Source organism: Kwoniella bestiolae, chromosome 2, assembly GCF_000512585.2.
Source record: "Kwoniella bestiolae CBS 10118 chromosome 2, complete sequence".
NCBI classification, from domain to species: Eukaryota; Fungi; Basidiomycota; class Tremellomycetes; order Tremellales; family Cryptococcaceae; genus Kwoniella; species Kwoniella bestiolae.
The window spans coordinates 1,216,449-1,239,787 of NC_089242.1; the positions used below are offsets into that span (position 1 = coordinate 1,216,449).

The window sequence follows — 23,339 nt, forward strand, 5'->3', positions numbered from 1 at the left end:
TCACATGCATGATTGATACCTCCTCTTTCGCAATTTAGCCATTTATCTATTGTCAAGACGATAAGTGATGACGTGGAAGACGAACAAAGGAATCTGAGTTGAGCGAGTGATTTCATCAGTGCATACTCATAATCCAACCTCTTTCGTGGTTTTACACATATATGCAATAACATCCTCTAATACACGTATATACAGGAGTCGAAACCTACAGTCAGACGGACCAGATCGGTGGTTGCTGTGAGAAATACTCAGCTCCCTTATCGCCTTTCTTTTGCCCATGCGACGAATCTACGCGGCATGGTTGATCCTCCTACTTCACTTACCTGGTGTATGGTGCATGTCGGAACAGAGGAGGGAAGAGCTTAGAGTGGAGACCGCTTCTGTGAGCTGAATATCCACTATGCACCATAGGCAACCTATCAGCTGATGCCGCCCACCTGTTACAGCTGTTCAAGCATGGTTATGAAGGGTATATGAAGTATGCCTATCCAGCTGTGAGTGGTCTTCTTCCGCTCGCGCAACGACGAGAACGGTGCTGTGCTATGCTTGACTCTCATATACCCTCTCTTTTTTCCACGCCCAACATATTCTCATATTGATATTTATCATTCAAATGCACAGGATGAGCTACGTCCCCTCTCATGCGGTCCGTTACACCGCGATCCCGACCCAAACAACATAGGCATCAACGACATCCACGCCAATGTCTCCATGACGCTCCTGGACGTACTATCGTCCCTCCCCCTCATCCATCCTTCAGCATTCCCCAAAGCAGTTCAGCTCGTAGCCGAAAAGGTATCCTTCGATCAGGATGTCAAAGTCCAGGTGTTCGAACTGACCATCAGAGCTTTGGGAGCGTTATTATCGACTTATCAGACTTTGGATGACCTCCCGGATGATCCTTCCGAGCAGTTCACGGCCCTGGGCCTGAGTGACGAGGGATCCTTGTTGAGCTGGTCCAAGAAGAGTACGGTGGATGTGAAGCAGTACAAAGGGAGGATACTGGAATTAGCACATGATCTGGGGAAAAGGCTTTTACCAGCTTTCGACACTATTACGGGTATACCGTATGCCAGGGTGAACCTGAAATATGGGGTATTGAAAGGAGAAAGCATAGAGACGTGTGAGTTTACACTTGTATTCTGATAGAGGGCACGAGCTAAAGATATATATGGCAAGGTACCGCAGGAGCCGGGAGTTTGCTCCTTGAATTCGCACTTTTATCCCGTCTTACCAACGACGATCGATTCGAACGTCTCGCACATTCTGCGTACCTCGCTTTATGGAATAGGAGATCAGCACAGAATCTATTAGGTAATACTATAGGAACTCATGGACACTGGTTGGCACCTGGTATGAGCGGGGTCGGAGCGGGGATGGACAGTTTTTTCGAGTATGGTGTGAAAGCTGGAGTGATGCTTGGTATGTTTTACCCCACTCCCTTAGCTGTCGAGTCTTGCTGATATTAGTTGTAAAGACGATGATACGTATAATGATATATTTTACGACTCTTACGCTGCGATACAAACTTACATACGGACGAATGACGGATTCATCGTGAGTTGGCTGTGCCGGTACCGAATTGAAGTGAATAAGAGCTTACTGAATGAATGGGGTTATGTAGTATCGACCGATCCAAACCAGACTCCTGCAACCTGCTAATCCATCGACCATCGACTCTCTATCGGCGTTCCTACCTGCCATGCAGGTCTTGGCGGGGGACGTCGTATCAGCAATAAAATCTCATCTTGTATTTTGGAATCTTTGGAGAAAACATGATGCGATGCCTGAATCGTGGTTATGGCAGGAAAGGAAGACTGAATGGACTGGATATCCTGGCAGACCCGAATTTATAGAATCTACCTATTACCTCTATCAAGTACGTCTTTCACCTCGTCACACGAGTTTCATCCAGCTGATCCATACCTCGTACGCAGGCGACAAAAGACCCCTTTTACCTCCGAGTCGGCGAAAAGATCCTGAGCGATCTGAAAAAGCGGACAAAGACCAAATGCGGTTTTGCGACCCTCAAAAATGTCATGACAGGAGAACAAGAGGACAGAATGGAGAGCTTCATGTTATCCGAATCACTGAAAGTGAGCTTCTCTGATCACTCCACGTCGTTCAGATAAAGCTAACAATACATATTGTAGTACCTGTATCTTCTCTTCGCTGATACTCCCTTCCCCAACTCGAACACGGTCTTTACGACTGAGGGTCATCCTCTGAGAATGCCCAAAGATCTGTTAAAGGCGCCGTCAACACCGCGGCGAGCCATGCGGAAAGGCGAAAATCCCACATGTCCCGTGTATCGATTCGTCACTGTAGGTAGTACGATTCCGAGCCAAGGTATCATAGTGGGAATTGAAGGTAGAGAGGATTACGATTATGCCAGATCATTGATTTATGGGTGGGATGCTACTGGGGTGGATATTGAGGATGGAAGGAGGATATGGTATGACGGGGGTATCTGTAAAGTACCTTCTGAACCCAAATTCGTGAGTGTCGTCAGATAAAATACTACAGGATGAAGATGTTGACGCTGACTAGATGAATGTAGGCATTCGAGATCGTACTTTCCCCTCTTAATGTTACGGATCCTACTGCTGTACCGCCCGAGGATCCGTCGCCTGGACCGAGTAAGGTCGAGCAGGATCTCGCTACGGGTGATTATGTTATAAGTGATATTGAGGGGTTGAGGTTAGGTGTGAGATGGAGGTTTGATGGTAGAGGGTATGATGTCGCCAACAGTAAGTATCGTAATCTCAGGCTTGTTAGCCATTGGCGTTTTCACTTAAGCTGAGTTTATGCTCCTCAGTTGGACCTCATCGCATACGGCAAGGCCAGAACGTGATTGTTCAAGACCCAGCCATGCGTGGTCATCTCCCCATCCCCTCGACTCCGCCAGTAGACTCTCATAGCCCACCAGAGCTGTTACTGCGCTTCATATCTTATCCTGCTTCTACCGCTTTTGTCAATATACCTAGTTCCGGGACTCAAGGTCAGATACTGCTACACGCGGTCGGAGCCACAGCTACATTTGGAATCGATTTTGTTCCTATATCCACGAAGGATTCAGCATCCTCATCGTCATTATGGAGGATTGGTGTTCGGCCTATACGACTTATCATACCACCCAAAGTCGACAATCAATCATATCAAGGGTGCGCAATCAAGTCATCAGAGTACCTGGGGATCAACCATGAATTGACCGATTCGTTCGTTTTGGTCGTGTCAAGAGGGGGATGTACGTTCCTCGAGAAATTGGAAGTAGCGAAAAAGATAGGTGCCATCGGAGTATTAGTAGTTGGTCATGCGCCATTGGCAGAGGGCGAACCTGTTCCGCCGGAGGGACAAGGTTTCGAAGAAGGTTTGATAAGGCCTTCGGCGGAGTTTGAAGAATCTCATCCTAAAAACCAAGCGGTGAGAGATGTGGGGATGATCTATACCGAGTGGGTCATTGGGGAGGTATTACGACGGATCGTGGAGGAGGAGAATAAGTTGGTGGCTATTGAGATATTGAGTATTGATGCGGATGCTGGGGCCAGGGCAGAATCGGATTACCATAAAGATGATTCGTCGTGGAAAGGCAGGGAAAAGAATGAGGGGTTGTTGATGGTTGGTCAGTGGCCCATTATGAATTTGAGAGTGATTGATCGATATGGGGGTAAACCCCCATAGCATGTATATACGATTATAGAGTATGATAAGGAATGTATCATTAGTTTCATATTACTGTTCACCATAAAGCGGACATCTGCCTCTTTCCGTGGGATTTTTGATAACTGCCCGCACATGTCACTGGGCACTCACTGTACTTGTGCACTTGTAAAATAACCCGGTTCCTTAATTGACGCAAAACCCGTTATGTTATTGTATGAGGGATTTTCGGGCAACTCGCCGGGGAAGTGTCGTACTGGATATCATGCCATAGTTCACGGTCAGTATGACGAGAAGCAGCCGGAAGGACCTCTCAAGGATGTCCTACCTTGTAGGTGCAGAAATAGAGCTTTCGATCCATTCTTATGCCCTTTGACAAATGTAAAAGCCAAAGAAACACGACATGAGTGAAATAGTTTGGTAAGTCGATCGGGACCAAGTAGGGTAAGTGCAGGGTGCGAGCATGCTCTTGGTGCCTGAGTTCCGAAGTATGATGAGATTCAATTTGAATGGGACTGTATCACCACTTACGTATGAGAAGGGAGAGTGAGCCCAAAGTGGTTATAACTGTATAACGGTAACCCTACTGCTTAAAACTCACTAAAAAAGCGAAAAATTCCTGAATCCCCCTCCCCCCTCTCATCATTCATCTTTCTTACTGCCCATACATATATCATCTTTTCGAGGAAAAAAGCTTCCGATACATCCCATCGATTTGTTCATCTTCAATTATACATCCATAGATTAATCCAATACAAGATCATCGCCGGTGAGGAGCAGGAGCGATAATCCACCACGACCGTGACCACGGAAAGAGACTAGACGTCGGGCATACGGTGAAGAAGAGACAAGAGGAAATAGGAATTAGGGGCTCTGGTATTTGCCATCCATCGCAAACGGAGAAGAAAAGATCACCGAAAAGATCTACGATACTGTACAGTTGAGCAAGCTGGATCTTGATCAGCTCATCTCTGATTACACGCACGGACCTCAATCTCCTGTACAGAGCAAAGCATTACCAATCCGCATGGCAACATCGCAATCCAATCTCACAACTGGAAGCTATTTCTATTGATAATCAACGTCCACATTTACCTCGAAAGATATATAATACTACAAATCATCATAGACTGTATTCTTCTTCCGAATGCTCTTGCTCTTGCGTACCATCTTCAGTTCGACTCACGACTCGATCCCAATTTAGAAGAGACAAAGGGAGAAATACAGTACTCAACACCACATAATTTAGCTTCCAGCTAAACCCACCACCACTGTCTACTCTCGGTCAATCGGGCTCCGGTCCTCCAACCTTCGACCTTCGAACCATTCACCAAATACCAATAACCTCTCAGTCACACAACCCATTCTACTCCTTATCCAGCAACAAAGATGTCCTACGCATCATCCAACTGGTCATCGGCAGAGTACATCACTAACTCGCAAAATGCTTGGATGAACTGGTCGACCGCTCCTCCACCGCAGTCGCTACCCCAAATACCTCCTGATCCTGCATACAACCCATCGACAAGTGATGTGCCATACGGCTATACTCCCGGATATACGAGTACAAGCGCAAACAACGATCATGGTTTGTCCATGTGTGAGAATCCGGGCGAAAAGAAATTCGAGTGAGTCAGCGACCTTGTTATCCCATCCTTTTCCGCGGAGCCTTCACCATGATTCATGCTGATATCTTCTTTCCGTTCATGTAGTACCGCATTTGCAGCACCCGCGATCAATCTCGGTACAGGAGATAGATTCTCTCAACTGCTGGAAGCCAAGATGTCTCTTATGAACGCAGGAAGCGGGTTGGCTCAACCTAATGGAGGAGGCATAGAAGTGCAGCAGCAATCTTATGACTATGGGATGCAGAATTACCCGTTTCAGCCTCAACCTCAACCTCAACCTCAATCCCAGACGAATCCTTACCCCCTGCCGGTGTCAACCTCGACTAGCTCGACATACGATTCAAATGCATCTACGAACGGGTACTTAACACCCAACAGGTTCTCCAACATGATCGTGTCTGGAGTCCCTGCGTCGGCAGGCACATCCAACCCTTTTATACCTAATATGGGGGTGAATCCCACACCCACACCCCTTCAAACCCCTCAGGACCAAAATCAAAATCAGATACAACCCCAATTCATGCCTGACAGCGATACGTATCAGATCGCGCCGCCTCCCCCACCTCAAGGTGATCTATCCGATTCTACCACCTCGTCTTCAGCATCCCCTCGGTCGATCCTCTCCACATTCCTCTCTCAGCGGTCAAACATCAACATCAACGTCAATCAGCAATCGTATCAAGGCACTCCGGTCTATTCTCAGCAAGTAACACCGTCATTTGATCAACGAGAGGTCGAGAAACATCTGGCCGATTGGTCTCAGGTTCATATCCAGCCTGATCTGGTCGCACCTTTACCAGCTTCAGTACAAGATTACAAGAGGCAAGCGACACCTCCGGTGGTTTCAGGTGACGGATCAAGATACAAATATCTGTCGTCTTCCAGCACTTCAATGGAATATCCCCAACAGTATCCTTTCACCTACCCTTCATCTCAGCCAAGTTCCGCCCAGAACAGCTTCAACCCTTCTCCCTCTGTCAATCACCTCCCCGTATCAGGTCAAACATCTATCCGATCTTCCCACTCACCTACCGTGCTCTCTCACTCGATCGACCAGACCCAACAGAGAGCCTCAATGACAGGCTGGACATCTTCCCAGCCAATCACCCCCATCATCGCGAGCACCAGCTCACAATCTATCCTCCCCCCCGTCCCCTCGCAGGAGGAAGAGGCATTACCACCTCTGCTGAAAATCCGGATGAAAGATTCCGCCAATGGTGCTCCTGCTTTACCCCCTCAACCCGATAATCTGGAACTAGAACCCATCTTAGAATGGACGTCCACCCAACCCGCCCTGATACCGAAAAAGCAGAGCCGACCTAAAGACGTGAGTGGCAACATCCAAAAGGGCAAAAAATTCTCGTTCAGCACGTCGGTCAGTAGAGCTGATATGGGTATGGGTATGAAGGGACATTCACATAAGAGGCAGGAAGAGGACGAGGTGGAGATAGTGCAGCGAGAGAAACCTTTAGCTAAAGAGGAGGAAAAGGAAGCGAAGAAGGGACGACCTGAGAAGAGGAAACGGAAGAGTACGAATGTGGTTGAAAGGGAGGACGAAGCCGGTGAACCCAAGAGCATCAAGATATCAAAGGTGGCTAAACCACCGATAGAGAAGACTATCATAGCTTGTAATAATTGTCGAGCCAAGAAGTTGAAGTGAGTTTTAGCTACCCTTTAGGGACATTCTTGTGCCGAATCTTCAGCTAATCGTCCCAACTACTCTAGGTGTAATGGCGAGAAACCGAAATGTTACCACTGTCATCGACGAGGCGAGGAGACCTGCCTGTACGAAGCTGTTCTTCGACGTAGAGGACCGGGTAAACACAACAAGGAGAAGAAGTCGAAGTCTGGTTCAAGTGGGACTGGATCGTCGAAGAAGAGGAAATCGACTAGAAGAGGAGATCAAGATGGCGAGTCCGATTCCGATTCTGGTTCTGAGTCTGATCAGGATCAAAATACAGAAGACGATGAGGGTGATACCCCCGTCAAGACCACCACTAAGAAAAGCAAAAGCAGGAGCAAAAGACAGTCAACTTCGTCTTCCGCCGTACCTCCTCTTGCAACTGAGAATCCAGCACAAAGTCAGAGCGAAGAGAGACATCATTATTTCGAGTCCTTCGGTCTGGGCGGAGGAGGCTCAATAGGAAGGATCGATACGCGCCGACTTGACGAATCTGAACTGAAAAACATGAGTTACGTCTTGAACTCCACCTCGGATCACAATCGCAATGAGGGTGGTCCGGATAAGGGTACGCAGGGTGGGAACTTGGCGATGGGTTTTGGAGGTGGATTGAACATCATTGATAGTGGGTCTGGGGCTATGCCACATCTTGGAGGGATTGGTAGTAGGTTCGTGACTAGTACTGCTAGGGAGTGAGCGCGAATCGGCATGCTCTGTTCAATTTACCACGACACTCATATAATCTCAATATATCTTCACATTGTATTGTTACTTCATTGTGCATGTGCATCGTTCGTGTTGGTATAATATCTCTGGTAGAGAGAGGTTTTCCGTATAATTGGATATTGAGGATATACGATATGACATGTATCATACATTATGTTGATAATCCTCATAAATGTCATACGATGACTTGACATGCATCTCATATGTAGCAAACCAAGACCAAGCAGATCTCTTCCCCTACGAAAATCCTGGGTGTGAACTCCGGATCAGATGAATGTGCACACAGCTATGTGATTGTCTATCCTTTGAGCATGGATGCAATGCATATATGTATATGTACAAACTAAACTAAATATATCATCCTCTTATGCTATTGGGATTGGTTGGTATTACTGTACATTAGGCTGACCATCCGTCTTCTTACCAGATTGCATATCCTGAATTGCCTTGATCATCCTTCCTCCTAATTTGGTAGCTTCCTCGAAACGCGGGGAGAAGAAGTCTGAAAAGGAAGGTGTGTCAGCGTTGTTGTGCGGGTGACGATAAAGGCGATGAAACAGAGCAGTGCCGAGTGGGGTTGTGATTACAAGGTGAATAGAGGAGAAGGCGAGAACAATCAAGGTAGTGAGGAGAGTGTCAGGGACGAGAGGGGAAAGCGAGTCGGGGGGACAGGAGGACAGAGGGCAGGATGGAGAGGGGAGAAGGGTGCGAACGGATGGAAAAAGACGAAAGGGACAGAACGAGCAGGCGAATCGGGACGAGGGCATGGCAAAGTTGGGAAGGACGAACGGGCGAAGGGTAGGGTGAGAGCGGGGAAGAGTACTTCAAGAGACGAGGTGGAGTACACTTACTTGATGTCTCTTCGAACCTCCTCTTGTACAGCTCGAAATTCCCAAAACTAACACATTCACTCCATCCCCTCGCAGCTACCACAAATTCGATATCGTCCGGTCGATGCACACGATCTGATAGACCGGCTTGGATAGCTGAGGCGAGCAGTGTTGGAGATCTGAACAAGTACTCGGCGACACCTGAAGATCCCAAGATTCAATCATCAGCTTTGATGCGCTACTGCAGTCAATGAATGAGGTAGCGAAGGTATGCAAAGAAAGTACTGACCAATCCAAAGCATGAACACGGGTGTCCCAGCCACCGCGAGATGTTCATAAGGTCTAATACCCAATTTCGACCAACAGTCCACCATGGCCAATAAACTCAAATGCGAATTTGGACTCGACTGCTGTTTGCCCCCACCACTATTCGATTTCGAATTCAGACTAAACTGATTCAGTATATCTTCACTGAGCAATATCGGATCTCGTATCTGTCCTTCTGCCGTCGAGCTGGAGCCGGTAGAAGGCTCTTCGTTCCTCTTCCATCCGAATACTTTTTCTCTCGATTCCCATACTCTATCTGATAGTTCTTGTTCCCTGTTCTCCACCATCAACTTGAATAGCTCTGTTACGGATTTGGCGTATTGTTGGATCTGGGTTTGAGCAGAGGGGTTGAGGAGGGCGAGACCGGCGTAGACGTGCCATTTTGCTGAGTAGATACGTAGGGTGATGTTCACTTTGACTACTTCCACTCCGGAGACGTATCGTGCTGTTTCCCATGGGTACGAAGCGGAATGTTTCCAAGCTGTTCCCATACTGTGTAAAGGAAATGTACGTCAGCTGTTTGCGTCGTGGTGATTCGAGATACATGATATGACACCATGTACGGCCAGCGAGAAGGTCTTCTATGCAGTGACTAATCGAATAAACACAATCCACTCACCTCAAGAACGCCGCGTGAGTCACCGCCTGAGTATTTGCAGTAACCGAATCATGTTCCTCATAGCTCAAATGCACGTATCTACTCTTGAATGACCTAAACACATCTTCTACCATCTTCACATTCGATTCAGGCCCGCGATGATGTATTATGATCTAGCGTCATTACACTGTCAGCTTCGTATCACTGGATGGAATCTAGGTGGTAAGAGCAAGAGATGATGTAACTCACCAGAGGCTGACCCTCAGTAGTCACCGTTGGCCCATGTAAACTATGTACACTGGTTATACCAACATCTTCCGGAAGATATTTCTCAAACGCCTCCTTCTCTGGAGCTTTCACACTTGTCTGCCCAGCCACTACAGCTCCTATCTTCGTTGAGGGTCCGTACTCCCTTACTACAGCTGTTAAGGCGGCTGCTTCGACCGAGTAGATGATGAAATCGGATGATCTTGAGACTGCATGACCGTTGGGGAGAGGTATTATACCGGTTCCTGCATTGCAAGAGATGGTCTTTGTTCAGCTTGTCTGGTTCATTGGTAGCAGACAGTAGTGCTCACCCTCTAATTCCTTCTTCAACGATTCATGAGATTCCGGCTTATCACAGACGTATATCCTACGAGAGAAAGAAGGTTATTAGTGAAGCCTGCGCTTGGAGAGGTAGGAACTAGACATACGTATCAATACCACCAGCTTTCAGTCTCTTGGCATACATCCTACCCATCTATTAGCAAGATCAGCGCCATAATGAATGTATGATCTGGGAAGAGTCTGCGAAGGTCATCTGCGGAGGGAGTGATATTGAGGTGAATACTCACATCACCCATCCCTATTATCCCTACCACTGGTTGTTTTCCTCCCGACATGTTGCAGAGCTTCCAAATGGCAAGATAGGGTCGATATGAAGTGAGTATCTGCGCAGTTCGTAGCTGAGATGAGTTGTTTCGTTTTGATATGGAGTGTACAGGAGTAATGTATCGTGCTGAGGTTGAGTCATAAGTAGTAACGAGTGAGTCGGTTATATACCATCTCGACTTTTGTAATTAGACGTTTTCGTTCGGTTATACCCATAAACCATATGCCAGACATATCAATTTGATTCCGTCCACCACCATACTGAACTTGTCAGGGTCACTCAACGCACAGATCGTTCGCAAAATGGATCTAGCACCAGTGATTGATGGTTGATCGCTTGATTCATCGTTTGTTCACTCTTTACCCAGTTTTTATAGTTCATCCACCATCATTGTTATTTTGAACCGTCGTTTTTCATCCATTTCAGCTCGAATCAAGCTTGTTGAGATGCGACAAGAGGTGGTATAAACATTTTCATTCTTTTTGCGTCCATTTCACAGGCTCGAACGGCGTACTTACCCATAACTCCAGTCCGCTAATGTTGGTTCTACCATGTTCACTGAATCCCATATATGTATACGAGGGGTCCAAGTAGCCCCTCAGCATAGAGTACATGAATGCTGATCATGTTCACGTAGTATCGTGGCGGATGCGAATGTATCTGATTCGTTACCTGTGGAAATATCCCAATCCTGTACCACTGTCATTGACAATGACAATGGCAACTCATGCGGTAAGGTTGCACTAATTCCTCGGGTCTGGTTCTGGGTCTCTGGATCCAGAGCCGAGGTCTTCGGGATGTAAAGTGGTGTCCGGTGGATGTTCTAGCCTCTTCATTGATGGCGAGCATACCCGCGATTGACCAGACATGAGAATACCCAATACCGGTAGGGTGAAAAGCCTACCGAAGCTACTCGACAGAGTACCACAAGTGGTAGCCTCCCACCGGGGAGTTACTTTTTATCATTGATGATGTGTTACGGGGTCACGTGGTGGTGTTAGTGTGTGTTGGTTGAGTCACTCACCTTTCAGTGGTAGTGGAGGTTGACCAGTTCACTTATAGTTGTTACAGTGCAGTACTCGAGTATGGTGTTATACTGATCCCAAATGGTAAAAACAGTTGAGATGTATTGAGTTTCTTCTTCTTCTCTTCAGCTTTTCATCCAATCATCACTCTACTGTGTACACTCGTCTTGTGCAGCATTCACCTTGTCAATACATATACAGATAGTCGTATACATTGATTCTTGTCAATACGTGAGTGAAGTGTTCGATGGAAACTCATGGATATGCTAATCAGACATCACGTCAGCTCATCTATCACTTCCACCCATTAATTATGTCAACTGAGTCGTCTGCTTCGTCTGGTAAACCTGAGATCCGCAAGGTGAGTCTCTTCCTTTTCACCGCCGAGGGACATGAAGCTTCGTCGACCGGTTCGTGTGCCCTTTCCTACTCGTTTCATGTCAGTTTGGTCGAAGCCATGCGGGCCCTGCACCTGGGAAGGGGTGACCTATGACTTGAATATCCTCCTTCTCCTTCATATCCCTCCCTCATCTTCTGTGAGTGGGGGTGGACTTGAGTTCATGGGTTGATCGAGACGCTCCAGGATTTTTGAAGACACCAGAGTGAACGTTCTGTTAGATATCACCGCCGAAAGATAATCTTGATCGTCGATCGAGCCTAGCAGACTCAGCGAATGATATGCTAATATGTCTTCGTATTTCCTATAGGCGTTTATTGAAGTTCGTAATCAACTACAAGCCGAGAAGAGATTCCTCGCATACCAGTCTCATAAACGAAGTCAATTTCAACATCCACCCTTCGTTCCCCCCAAGCTGCCACCCGATTTAAGGTACCGACGACGGAACGAAATCGACATCATCGAACGAATTCAGTCTTTGCCCGGCCCACCACACACCCATACGGTTGTTACAACCATCAAGAAACGATGTTCTACCTCAACCCCTGCTACGTCCACATCTTATGGAACTTCGACTTCATTGCAAGCTCCAAACCCATCTACATCTTCGTCCTCCCACCCACCCACCTCCAATGAGAACGTCGGAAGAGTAGGTACCAAAGACGCTATGCATAGGACGGATAGGTCTCGAAGGACTAAGAGGAGAGAACACAGCGCTAAGGTGAGAAGAGGAATGTCGGGATCGTCTAAGAAGGTCAACGCGGACGGTAAGGGGGCGGAGGGAGATCAGGAGTTGGCTCAGAACAAACAAAGTCTCATGGCCAAATCATAATGTTGTTTCGTTGTATTCTCTTGTCTCATACTCAATACATCAGATGTACTTGTTTCTCAGGAGGAACAATGGAAATGTATAGTTCTTTGTTGTTCTCGCATCATTAAATACATTGGCAAAACTACTTAACTTTCAAGTGATAGCAAACATATCCGTTCTCACATTTATTGAAGTTTAGCCTTGAGGAGGTCCTTGAGGGTTTGACCGTCCTTGGCGAATCCTCTGATACCTTCGTGGAGCTTCTCGAAAGCCATTTGGTCCTCGAAGAGAGCCCACTTGAACTTGGTCTCATCGTTCAAGTATGAGACTTTGTCAATGGGGGCAGAGTCGGCGTCTTTAGCGTCAAGTTTCTTTGGGACGGCGTCGCTAGAGATAGATAGCATCAGCATCAGCATCAGTCTCTTATATACGTTTGATTTGAGTTCATCTACTCACTTGGATTTGGCCAATTCGTCCAAGAGTTTAGGAGCGATGGTCAAGTAGTCACAACCGGCAAGAGCAGTGATTTCACCGATGTTTCGGAAAGAAGCACCCATGACGATGGTCTTGTAACCGTGTTGCTTGTAGTAGCTAAGGACGATCCATCAGCACCAGCAGATCACCCGCAGGATAGAGGACATATATACTCACTTGAAGATCTTTTGGACAGACTTGACTCCGGGGTCGGTCTCGGAGGTGTAGTTGGTGTCGGGGTTGGCCTTCTTGTACCAATCGAGGATCTACAATCATCCACAGCTGTCAGTACTCGATATTCCAGAAAAAAGGAGAGATGGTTTGTCAACTTACTCGGCCGACGAAGGGGGAGATGAGGGTTACACCGGCCTCGGCACAGGCAACGGCTTGACCGAAACCGAAGAGAAGGGTTAAGTTGCAGCTGCGCAATGTCAGCTTGCGGTACCTATGATGCCTAGAGGTAAGCCGAGAGCTGATACTTACTGAATTCCCTCTTCCTCAAGCTTCTTAGCGGCTTGAATACCCTCATAGGTGGAGGCGATCTATTTAAATGAGCCAACAATTAACAGATTGTTCTTATGTAGTATACAGAACGGAAGCAGAATGGAAGCGAAGCGGAAGCGAGACGGAGACGAGACGGAGCAAGACTGGGACGAGATGGATACGCAAGGGCGAAGAATGGAGAACCAACGTACCTTAATCAAGATTCTGTCCTTGGAGATACCGTTCTCCTTGTAAAGGTCAATGATTTGGTGAGCCTTGTTGATGGTAGCTTCTGTTAACGGTTAAGATAAACCAACAACACATCAGCAATCTATCTACACACCTTGACGGAAGTGATCCTAGGAGATGATGGAAGGATGACTCCACTCACGGGTGTCGAAAGAGAATTTAGCATCGACTTCGGTGGAAACTCTACCGGGGATGATCTTGAGGATCTCGGAACCGAATTCAACGAGGAGTCGATCAAGCGCGTTCTCGGCTTGGACTTCGAGTTCACTGGGTGGGTTGGTGTGATATCAGCTCCAGCTCAAGGTACTTTCTGTATTTATTATAAACACGGGCGAGGTGGATGTAAGACGAGATGCTGCGGATGAAAGGAGGGTCAAAGGAGGATGGATGGAGAACAACTTACCCTCCCTTCTTCTTGGCGTACTCGACGGCAGGGTCAATGAGCTTGGCGTACTTCTCGAGCTTGGTAGCGGCGAGACTATATTATTATGATGAGTCAGTGATGAGCTGAAGGCGAAAAGTCTAACGACCAAGTTTTGCATCTCGTAGCTCACATCAATGAAGGGTTGGTAGTAGCATCTTGAGGCTTGAAGGCATCGATGGAACCGAAGTCTCCAGTATCAGATACGACGACGGTACCGGTGCTGTATTTGTCAAGAACATGGAGAGGCGAAGAAGTCAGTACAAGTACCGCTGTTTGCCGTAGAATGTGGGAGAACGTTTATCGAAGGGGGGAAATGGCGTTACTCACGCTTTGAGGGCGTCGAGGGCGTTGGTCATTTTGTTTGGGTCTGTACTGTTGTTCAGTTATCAGAAAGAGAGCAATGAATATGAATTGTTTTGTTTTGGTTAGAAAGATATGTGTTGATGGAAGAGAGAAGGAGAAAGAAAAAAGTTGGAATGACAAATGATGACTTTGGGGAGGACGTGCAGGTGGATCTGCTTGGAGGAGTTAGTAGTGCTATAGTGAGAACGAGCAATGACGGAACTAATCACCCAATCTACCCTGATGTATGACGAACGGATATAACGGACCGACGTGTTCCGGATGTGGCATTATTATTCATTGTTCATCTCCTCTTTATCATCTCCGGTGTTATCTCACACATCCTCTCGGTGCTATCACTTGCTTCGGTATTATCGAGATTACCATGCATGCATGTATGTATTCTCGGACTCTTCAGACATGCTGCTAGCTTTGAGAAGGCTGAGATGAGATGGGCGAAATGATGTGCAACTTCGTAGGTCCATTACCAAGCTTCAAATGAAATTACACATCCCATTCGCGGATCTCACACCTCCGTCGGGAGCAGCTTCGTTCCGTCGAAAGATGCTTTGGTGGTGGATGATAAATCGCTCACTCATCACGACCTCTCAAGTACACACGAGTTCACATACAAATAGCTGCTTTGGCACCATTGGATCTGGCTTGATGCGGAAGCAGGACGTCTGTCACCTTTCCCCTTTCTGCTCAGTCAGAAGATCAGATGCGATCCCGGAAGGAAATCTGTTTTCAACCTTTCGGATTTGACTTGCGCGGACTACCTGCCACAAAGGGATGTTGTCTTGAACGCAGAGAAAAAGCCGAACAGGAAGGAGGAGGAACGGACTTTCATTTTACCCCCGTTTCAGTGCCACATGGCATCTTACGTTCCAGGCCCAAAAACACAGGAACAGGATTGAAGATCATTGCTCAAACGCTCAAACCCATCTCTTCTCTGTATCATCATCCGTCAATCAAGTGGTGAGAACGATCTCTCAAACATCATCACCGCACTCTTACATGCATGCATGGGTGTCACACCATGCACAGCTTATGTCACGAACGACTCTCCCATCCAGCTCATGTAGTGGAAGTGCATTCGCATGACATCAACAACCTACCAACTGATCCGACATATCATCCGCCACAAACAACAACATGGACTACCTGAACCCTGAGAGGGGTAAACCCGTGTGATACAGTGGCGTATACCGTATACGCGTGAGAGGAGAGGGAGAGGGCGTTGTTTTGATTTTTGGGGTTGTTTACTTTTCATCAGACATTTACAGTACTAGTTAAAACGAGGAGAATAAACAAAAAAGGTACATGTACACAATAGATGGTTTTTTTAGGGTCCATTAGACAACAACAACAAGAACAAACATCCTCCCTCCCTCCCTTCTCCTCCGTGTTGTTCTCCGCACACTATGCTATGCAGTCAATGAACAGATGAGTATCGATGGATGGGAAGTTGGAGCGATCTATCTCTTGATTGCATGAAGTTTTCTCATCGACTACCGATACTACCTGCTATCTAGCATCTAGCATATACACATTCGTTTACAAGTCCTATAATCAGTCAATCCTATCTACGCTCGGATCGACAATCACCACAGCAACAGCAACAGCAGCAGAGCAAAGGAGGAGGATATCACACTTTTAGCTTCTAACAATAAGACACCAACACATATACATCAACGCTCAGTCCGCCTTTACCCCTCTACTCTATCCCTTGCGAGTTGACCCAATTCAACTCACTCGTCACCATCATCATTGATACATTCATCTCATCATTCACTTCATTTCTCATTTCTACCTCATCTCATCAACAATAACGATTAGATCACAAGTCCCTCTTCTCTTATTCATTAGACATTCGCCAGACGATCATCATCAAAACAGCACCCTCTTTCCTTTGATCACTCAACATAACGTATACAACAAAATTCACTCCTTTATAATCTTTCCCAATCAACAAAGCAATAAACCACAAAAAATACATTAACAAAAGGATTTCTGGAAATCCACTATACATACCCACCCACATATACACTGAATACAAGCTCCCGTTGAAGGACACAATCTGATATTTTAGTATCAGTCTGGAGTCTGTCCCGCCCAGTTGGCTTGGTAAGTTTCATGTCTCACTTCTGTAGATACGTTTTCATACCTCCAGTCACAGCCACAAGAAGCACCAGCATTGCTTCTATCCATCCGTACCATCTTCCTCATCATATCCTACTATCAAGTCATTATCCCAGGATCATTGCGCTGACGAGTTGATTCACTGTTTATTCCCCCTCCTTCACCTACCTTCCCACACAACGCACATGCCCCCTTCACAGCCTCATTCAACCAACACACCTCACACAGTCACAATGGGTATCCCCTCTTTTGCCGGTCGAGTAGGACTCGCTGGTGGTCATTCTCATACTGTGAGATCCCACGAGAAGCGAGGTGAGTAAAAGAGTCTGCAGTGTATCTGACTTTACGAGCTGACAGTATCCCTCTACCAGCATGTAACCTCGCCAACGGTGATCTCTACGTCTACCCCAAATCAACCGACAAAGTCGATGCGACCAAACCCGTAACCTTCAAATGGGATTCATCCTGTCCCATCTCTTCCTCTCAAATCACTCTCAGTCTCTATGGTTCAGGAGGAGTGATCAAACAGTGGGGGAACAAGGATTTCTCAGCTGGAGAGTTGACCGTGACTTTCCAGCCTAAATGGTGGAATGACACCGAGACCGCTCAGCTGCAGATGAACATTGTAGAAAGTGATTTAGAATCTTGGATGTCCAACGCCCCCGCCGGTCCAGTCTTCTCTGTCAGCTACCCCGCTTCCGCAATGTTCTCAACTACCACCGCCAACGGTCAAGTAAAGACGTCCACCGCTGCTGCCGCTGCCACACAATCGAAAGACGCAGTCTTCGAAGATGTATCCAGTACCAACGCATCCGACAAATCCGGTATCTCCAAGGGAGCGATCGCAGCTGCTGTCATTGTCCCTCTACTCGTCATCGCAGTGTTGGTAGCTGTCGCGGTCAAATTTTGGAGAAACAGGGAGAACGAAAAGAGGAAGAGATGGTCTCAAGCTTTATCTACTCATTCAAATATCGAGTGGGAGAAGGGTGCCCTGCCAGGAGAAAAACCTCGATCCATCCTTGGTCGACCATCTATGGGCGGTAGACCTTCGATGAGCGGCGGTGATCGACCCAGCATGTCAACTTACGGTGGATCTGCCAGACCTTCCTCTTCAGTCTACGCTGTTGAGAACAACATGGCCGGTGCCGGTGCTGGAGCAGGTCTTCACTTCCAACGACCCGACTTGGCCTCTTTACGAACTCAGTCTGCCGAGAATGTCAACCGAAGTTCCCTCGCTATGCCCGATGGAAACGTCAGACAATCTCGAATCTCCTTCGCTGAATCTGCTAGGCCCGATCGACGATCGAGGTTATCATTTGGCGGTGATATCAAGCCCAATGTGCACTCTGGGGTCTTCAAGAACCCTGGCGCTTCAAGATCAGCCCATGAACTCAACTCCACCCCCACCAACAGGAGATCATTGGCCTACGCCACCGGTTCTGCCATCGACGATGACGATGAGATTCAAATCTCGCCTTCCCAGTTGCAGGGCCCGCATGGCTTCGATCAAACTGACATGAAACGGGTTGGTAAAGGCACACGAACCGGTCGACGAAGCTTTATGTCTCTCGGCGGCGGCGATAAACGACGAGAATCTTCTGCCTCTGCCTTGTCTGCCGACGACTTCAAATCCGCTGCTAGTGCTCGAGGAAGTGTAGATGAATTGAGAGATATGGAAGCTGTCATGCGTGAGTGTTTCTCTCTCCTCTTGTGCTCCGGTAAACAGAGCTGATTGATCGTATCTCCAGTCATGCGACGATCAATGATCTCTCAAGCTTCTCAGCGATCACCCAACCCAGCAATGGACAACAACTCTGTCGAGGCCCTCGATAACGCCCCACCTGTTCCCATGGCTCCTTCCGCTCCTTCACCTATCGCCGGATCTTCCACTGTCGCCTACGGACCCGACCAGATGCTTGCCGTCTACGCCGCCCGAGGTAAGGTAGCTAACAGTGCTCCATCGACACCTACCTTCGGTACCGCCCCCCAAGCCCAGAATGTCGCTCAGCCTAAACCCACTGCCTCTAGACAGAACAGCGGAATGAGATTACTCACTTCCTTGGGAGGCAAGAAGAACTCTGAAGATTCGACCGGTTCGATGCCACCTCCCTCTGCACCTGCTCCAGGGGATATGCGATCGTTCGTCCACCTGAACAACGGTACAGTCTCTTCGTCGGTGATCGATGCATTACCTGCACCTGGCCCTAGGGGAGTAACAAGCCCAACGGGCGAAAGACCAACTACGGGATTAACAGCCCCATCTACCAAGACTAGGGCGAGTGGACTGAGCGAGGGAAGTAGATACAGCCAGACTGGGGAGGATGAAGAGGATATTGGAGAGGCTCAATAATCGGTTCTCTTTCCTTTGGTCTAATTTGAATATCTAATTTCTGTATCTCTCTTTGTTTGGTTTGTGGCTTAGTGGCTTAGTCAGGACATTTTCATGTGTTTTATCTTTTTATACTCGAGTATGTTTTCATAAGTTTGTCGGTTAGATACCCCTTCTTGTCTCGGTTCTGGTTCTGGGTTTCCGTTTGGTGGTATATAGTATATACTTGCTAGTCAAGTTCTTCTTCTATATTAGTCAAGAATGAATATGACCAATCCCAAGCGCGATACAATCAAAGTAAAGCACGAAATGTTGTGAGGTATGTTGCACATCGGCAGATCATATACTAGATACCAGCAGAGCCTTCTCCTGATGCCATATGATTCAGCGAGGCGAGAAGGAGGGTCAAAGATGGGCGAGGCGGAGGCGAAGGGGAGCCAGATGGGCGAGAGAGGTGGGTCAGATTTACATAAGGGGACGGATGGACTGCGGAAGCTCTCCACAAGATGCGTAAGGGAGACGGATCAGGAGGTGAAGAAGGAAGAGAGGGTCGAGAGTGTGGTATGGAAATTGAACTCTTTCAACAGCTCTACTCGAGGATACCCACAGAATACACACTGGAAAAGCAGGGGAGGCTTAGGAGGGGGCCTAATCGATCGACAGAAAAGGATGAGAGTAAAACGACACGGACACCTTGTGACTATCTGCATGCAAATAAGAACTGTCCTGAGAGCCCGGGTGACTTTACGGATTAAGAATTATCAACGTCGATCGCTGCATCATCACATGAGATGGGTGACAAAAAAGCTGAGAGCTAGACTCAGGAAGAAACGGCTCTAAAACATCACAGAAGCCGTGTTTCGTACTGAGGATGACTGACTTGACTGTGCGGACCCTTGTGTTGCTGATGGAAGAGATGGTGTCAAGCCTTGTTGACCATCGAAAGCAGTGTGTAGGCACTTTTTATCAGCATGAACGGGAAGGAAATGGGTTTCCGTTACTCCGTGATAATTTTTCGGCAGACAATACTCGTCGGAATCTCGAACGGCGATCATTGGATTTTTTGGTGAGAAGCATTCACCACATGAAAAGCACGTAAGACCTGATGGGCCCTTGTAATCCATTGAATCCTTGATCAAGCCATCCGTACTGCCGTACGAGCAGACGTTCTTTCTTAGATGATCCCTATTGGCCAAGAGTACCCTTTCTGTTTCTTCTTTCGTGCTGGCGGGGAGGTTTGACAGTCCGTCATTCTCGCAAGACCAATCGTGGAAGGCGATCGACTTGGATATAGCTCGATAGCTGTCTTTGGGATAGTACACAGCGGCCGGCTCGCCTTCGCTGATTTGCGAAAGACAAGTCGGCGCAGCGCAGTTGGTGGCGAACCTCAACTTATCGACTACGACGCGGGTCCATTGATCCCTGTTGGAGCGCATAGCCCGGAGAAGCGGGCCGACCCGACTACATTCTTCTTCTCCCTCTTCTGGGAAGATTTTCCCCTCGCACGGGTCGGTATGCAAGAGGATGAAGCATCTCGCTCCCGATCTGGTGGACGACGTGCTCACTTGCGTCCTCATCTTCCCCGCGAGCAGCTTGTGATTGGTTTCAGGACACTTGGAAGATTGACAGTAGCCCGGTTCACCCTCCCATACTTTTCTCGAGTGGGTTCCGTTTTTCTTCAGGGCCTCGAGGAGCTCCCTGGAGCCAAACTGATACATCCAATAAGCGGTAGGCTCGGTTGAGACTGACGCTTCCGATGTGGACATGTTGCGATATTTGGTATGGAATCTGACTGAATATTTCGTGTGGCTCGTCCGATTTGATGTTTAAGTATTGGAGGGGTAAGGAAATATGATAGATCAATCTTCAGAACACAGAGTGGTGGATGGCACTGAGCTAGGATTATATATGGTCTGACAACGCAAGAGCCTCAGGATACGCAGAATCAGAGGCAAACAACGCTTCGATCGTGGCAGAAGGTCCTATCAAAGGACCCCGACGTGAGCAGTCATCTTTCCCCCTTTTTCAAACGCGTTTCAGCATGTGCTTTCCTTTGAGGCGTCTTCTCAGCTTTGTGACGAGTCAACCGTGAGTACTGGAGGATCGTGGACACTCGACTCATCGCCTCGCTTTTCTCCTCCTGAGTATCCTCTAAGACTGAGATAGGCGATCGACGTGCAGTCGGTCTTTCTCTTCTCTTACACGTCTCGTCGTTCAAGAAAAGACGAATTCGTCGAGAAGACTGACAACTCTCAATGGATATCAGTTGTAAAGGTATTGGAGTTGGACGCCATGAGACGAAACCAAGAGATACATACATACGATTCGATACGAGGACGGTTCCCCAATAAAAGGAAAATTATAGGTAGTCTCGTCGGTAGATTGGGTATTATCAGGTGTCAAAAACGGTATACACAGAACCGAAGCCTCCCTCGACCGTGCACAAGGCGAAAAGAGATCATGAGCGACTGGAAAACAGATCAAAAGTGCAAGGGTATTGTTGATTGCACAGAGGAGCTAACGCCAAGAACTTTGTGGCTCCTCCACGTACCCTGCTTTGGCCATTCAGCATTGTTCATCGCACTCTTAAAATTGGTAGGCTGGGACTTACGATTATATCCATGATCGTATTGCCTCTCATACCTTCTCTTCCTCTTTCGATAAAAGTACAGCCCTACAAAGACGAAGATGACGATCGATGAGATGACAATGACTGGTATTGAGATCGCCAGTGTTATCGTCCTACCACCATAAACAATGGTCAATACTCTCAAATCAAATTTATTTGTTTAGTAACAACAGGGCGAGGACTCACTTTCGATCGCTTGGTTGTTCACTATCCTCCGCCGTCGCCGAAGGGTCTTCTGGAGCTGGAGCCACCGAAGAACCAGAGGATCGGGATTGACTACTTGGCTGTAAAGTTTCGGAAGAGGTCGAGACGATGGTGGCTGAAGATACCGTCTCAATATATTGACCCGATGATATATCCCTGCTTGACAAAAACACATCAGCGATTGTCAGATAGAAATAATGCAATTTGGGGTAGCCAAGCAAGCGCACTCACGTAGATTCTGTAGAGTACCCAACAGAAGAGGATGTTGTTGGGGATGGTGATGATATGGAAGAAGAGGATGAGTTTGAGGTTGCGTCGATCCTGTTACAACGTCAGCGAGTCCATCGCTGATCACTCAAAAGAAAAGGATTGATCGGATGTAAGACTGGAACTCACAATGTCCCACTGACAACCACCGAGTCAATGTCCAACCACACATAGTCAGGATACTGCTCCTGATTCCTTTGATTCTCATTTGATATCTTCAACGCGTGCTTCCCTTCTTGTAATCCATTGGTGGCGAAGAGGGTAGCCTGGAATTGACCGTCCTGCGAGTATCCCGAGAAATATTGGATGTCTCCTTCATCTATCACTACGCCGTATAGTCCCTTTGGAGGGGAAGATGGATCATCAGCCATTATCAGTGAGTATTCTCGCTTGGTGTATCTGAGTGAACAAACAACTTACATGGCTGGAAGGTACAAAAGGTCAGTGATCAGTCTATCTTCATGCCCTGGCCTGGGAAGGGAACCAACACTTACTTCTTACGCCGTGCGCCATATACGTAGATATCCGTTCCTTCCCACGCTATCACGCAGTATTCTCCCTGATCCATATCCATGATTGTTTCAGCTATTGGCAGGCCACTGATTCTACTCGTAAAACTCACGCTTATCGTCGAGGAATGACTGTCGATCACAATTGATCACAATGAAGGAACAGTCAGTGACTGCGGTTCGATGGAGATGTAAAAGCTATACTGACAATGTCTTCATGCAGAAAGATCAAGTTAGCTCGATCATCTCATGAGAATGAGTATCAAGCCCACTCACACTGTTGAAATACCGCCCCGTCAATGGATCGTCTGATATGATGATCAGATATGGATCAGTACCATGGTTCCTGCTTTCTTTATCAGGTAGGTTTGACGCTCACCACTATGCTCCGTGTCCCTACGACCGAATGCGAGTCAACATCAATTGACCCAAGCATTGGATACACAACGATGTGGACTATGATCTCACCATGAAGAACCTGACCAGAGTAGGTTGGAGTTCGAATCATCTACTATCGTCGCCATCTTTCACCTCTTCTTTATAAGCTATCAAATGTCTTTCTTTGTTCTCCTTCGATAACGGATGGGTACTAAGTTCCCTAGCTTCAAGTAAAGACAGTGGTGTGACTGAGTATATCAACCTTTAAGGTATGTCATTCGACGTAAAGACTGGCTGGATTATTAGTATCTATCTACTAGCGATGGGATTCGTGAGAAGATCAATTCACTCA

The 23,339-nt window shown here is 47.4% G+C and overlaps 8 protein-coding genes across 8 annotated transcripts; 4 read left to right on the top strand and 4 right to left on the bottom strand.

Moving 5' to 3' along the window:
• Positions 1-277: 277 nt before the first annotated feature.
• I302_103604 (uncharacterized protein) lies at positions 278-3,681 on the top strand (the record flags this gene model as incomplete). The annotated part of the gene is made up of 10 exons (XM_019188972.1): positions 278-382; positions 447-494; positions 622-1,123; positions 1,180-1,422; positions 1,478-1,557; positions 1,625-1,879; positions 1,938-2,096; positions 2,154-2,498; positions 2,561-2,750; positions 2,819-3,681. 10 exons carry the CDS (start codon positions 278-280, stop codon positions 3,679-3,681), a joined length of 2,790 nt encoding a protein of 929 aa, XP_019048534.1.
• A 1,368-nt stretch (positions 3,682-5,049) lies between these two features.
• Positions 5,050-7,665, top strand: I302_103605 (uncharacterized protein; the record flags this gene model as incomplete). The annotated part of the gene is made up of 4 exons (XM_019188973.1): positions 5,050-5,288; positions 5,373-6,615; positions 6,697-6,944; positions 7,014-7,665. The coding sequence occupies 4 exons, from the start codon at positions 5,050-5,052 to the stop codon at positions 7,663-7,665; spliced, it is 2,382 nt and encodes a 793-aa protein (XP_019048535.1).
• A 419-nt stretch (positions 7,666-8,084) lies between these two features.
• Positions 8,085-10,334, bottom strand: I302_103606 (uncharacterized protein; the record flags this gene model as incomplete). Its single annotated transcript, XM_019188974.1, has 8 exons — positions 8,085-8,197; positions 8,547-8,726; positions 8,815-9,344; positions 9,472-9,623; positions 9,700-9,962; positions 10,029-10,084; positions 10,146-10,192; positions 10,287-10,334. 8 exons carry the CDS (start codon positions 10,332-10,334, stop codon positions 8,085-8,087), a joined length of 1,389 nt encoding a protein of 462 aa, XP_019048536.1.
• A 1,328-nt stretch (positions 10,335-11,662) lies between these two features.
• Positions 11,663-12,578, top strand: I302_103607 (uncharacterized protein; the record flags this gene model as incomplete). Its single annotated transcript, XM_019188975.1, has 2 exons — positions 11,663-11,710; positions 12,057-12,578. The coding sequence occupies 2 exons, from the start codon at positions 11,663-11,665 to the stop codon at positions 12,576-12,578; spliced, it is 570 nt and encodes a 189-aa protein (XP_019048537.1).
• A 164-nt stretch (positions 12,579-12,742) lies between these two features.
• On the bottom strand, positions 12,743-14,543 carry I302_103608 (transaldolase; the record flags this gene model as incomplete). The annotated part of the gene is made up of 10 exons (XM_019188976.1): positions 12,743-12,944; positions 13,014-13,148; positions 13,209-13,297; positions 13,365-13,452; positions 13,515-13,573; positions 13,727-13,806; positions 13,906-14,030; positions 14,167-14,241; positions 14,318-14,407; positions 14,515-14,543. 10 exons carry the CDS (start codon positions 14,541-14,543, stop codon positions 12,743-12,745), a joined length of 972 nt encoding a protein of 323 aa, XP_019048538.1.
• A 2,361-nt stretch (positions 14,544-16,904) lies between these two features.
• On the top strand, positions 16,905-19,021 carry I302_103609 (uncharacterized protein; the record flags this gene model as incomplete). The annotated part of the gene is made up of 3 exons (XM_019188977.1): positions 16,905-16,983; positions 17,043-18,359; positions 18,420-19,021. The coding sequence occupies 3 exons, from the start codon at positions 16,905-16,907 to the stop codon at positions 19,019-19,021; spliced, it is 1,998 nt and encodes a 665-aa protein (XP_019048539.1).
• Positions 19,022-19,836: 815 nt separating this feature from the next.
• On the bottom strand, positions 19,837-20,766 carry I302_103610 (uncharacterized protein; the record flags this gene model as incomplete). Its single annotated transcript, XM_019188979.1, has 1 exon — positions 19,837-20,766. One exon carries the CDS (start codon positions 20,764-20,766, stop codon positions 19,837-19,839), a length of 930 nt encoding a protein of 309 aa, XP_019048541.1.
• A 751-nt stretch (positions 20,767-21,517) lies between these two features.
• On the bottom strand, positions 21,518-23,133 carry I302_103611 (uncharacterized protein; the record flags this gene model as incomplete). Its single annotated transcript, XM_019188980.1, has 10 exons — positions 21,518-21,552; positions 21,612-21,742; positions 21,816-21,989; positions 22,065-22,154; positions 22,230-22,499; positions 22,595-22,640; positions 22,723-22,741; positions 22,886-22,917; positions 22,989-23,005; positions 23,078-23,133. The coding sequence occupies 10 exons, from the start codon at positions 23,131-23,133 to the stop codon at positions 21,518-21,520; spliced, it is 870 nt and encodes a 289-aa protein (XP_019048542.1).
• Between the last annotated feature and the right edge of the window lie 206 nt (positions 23,134-23,339).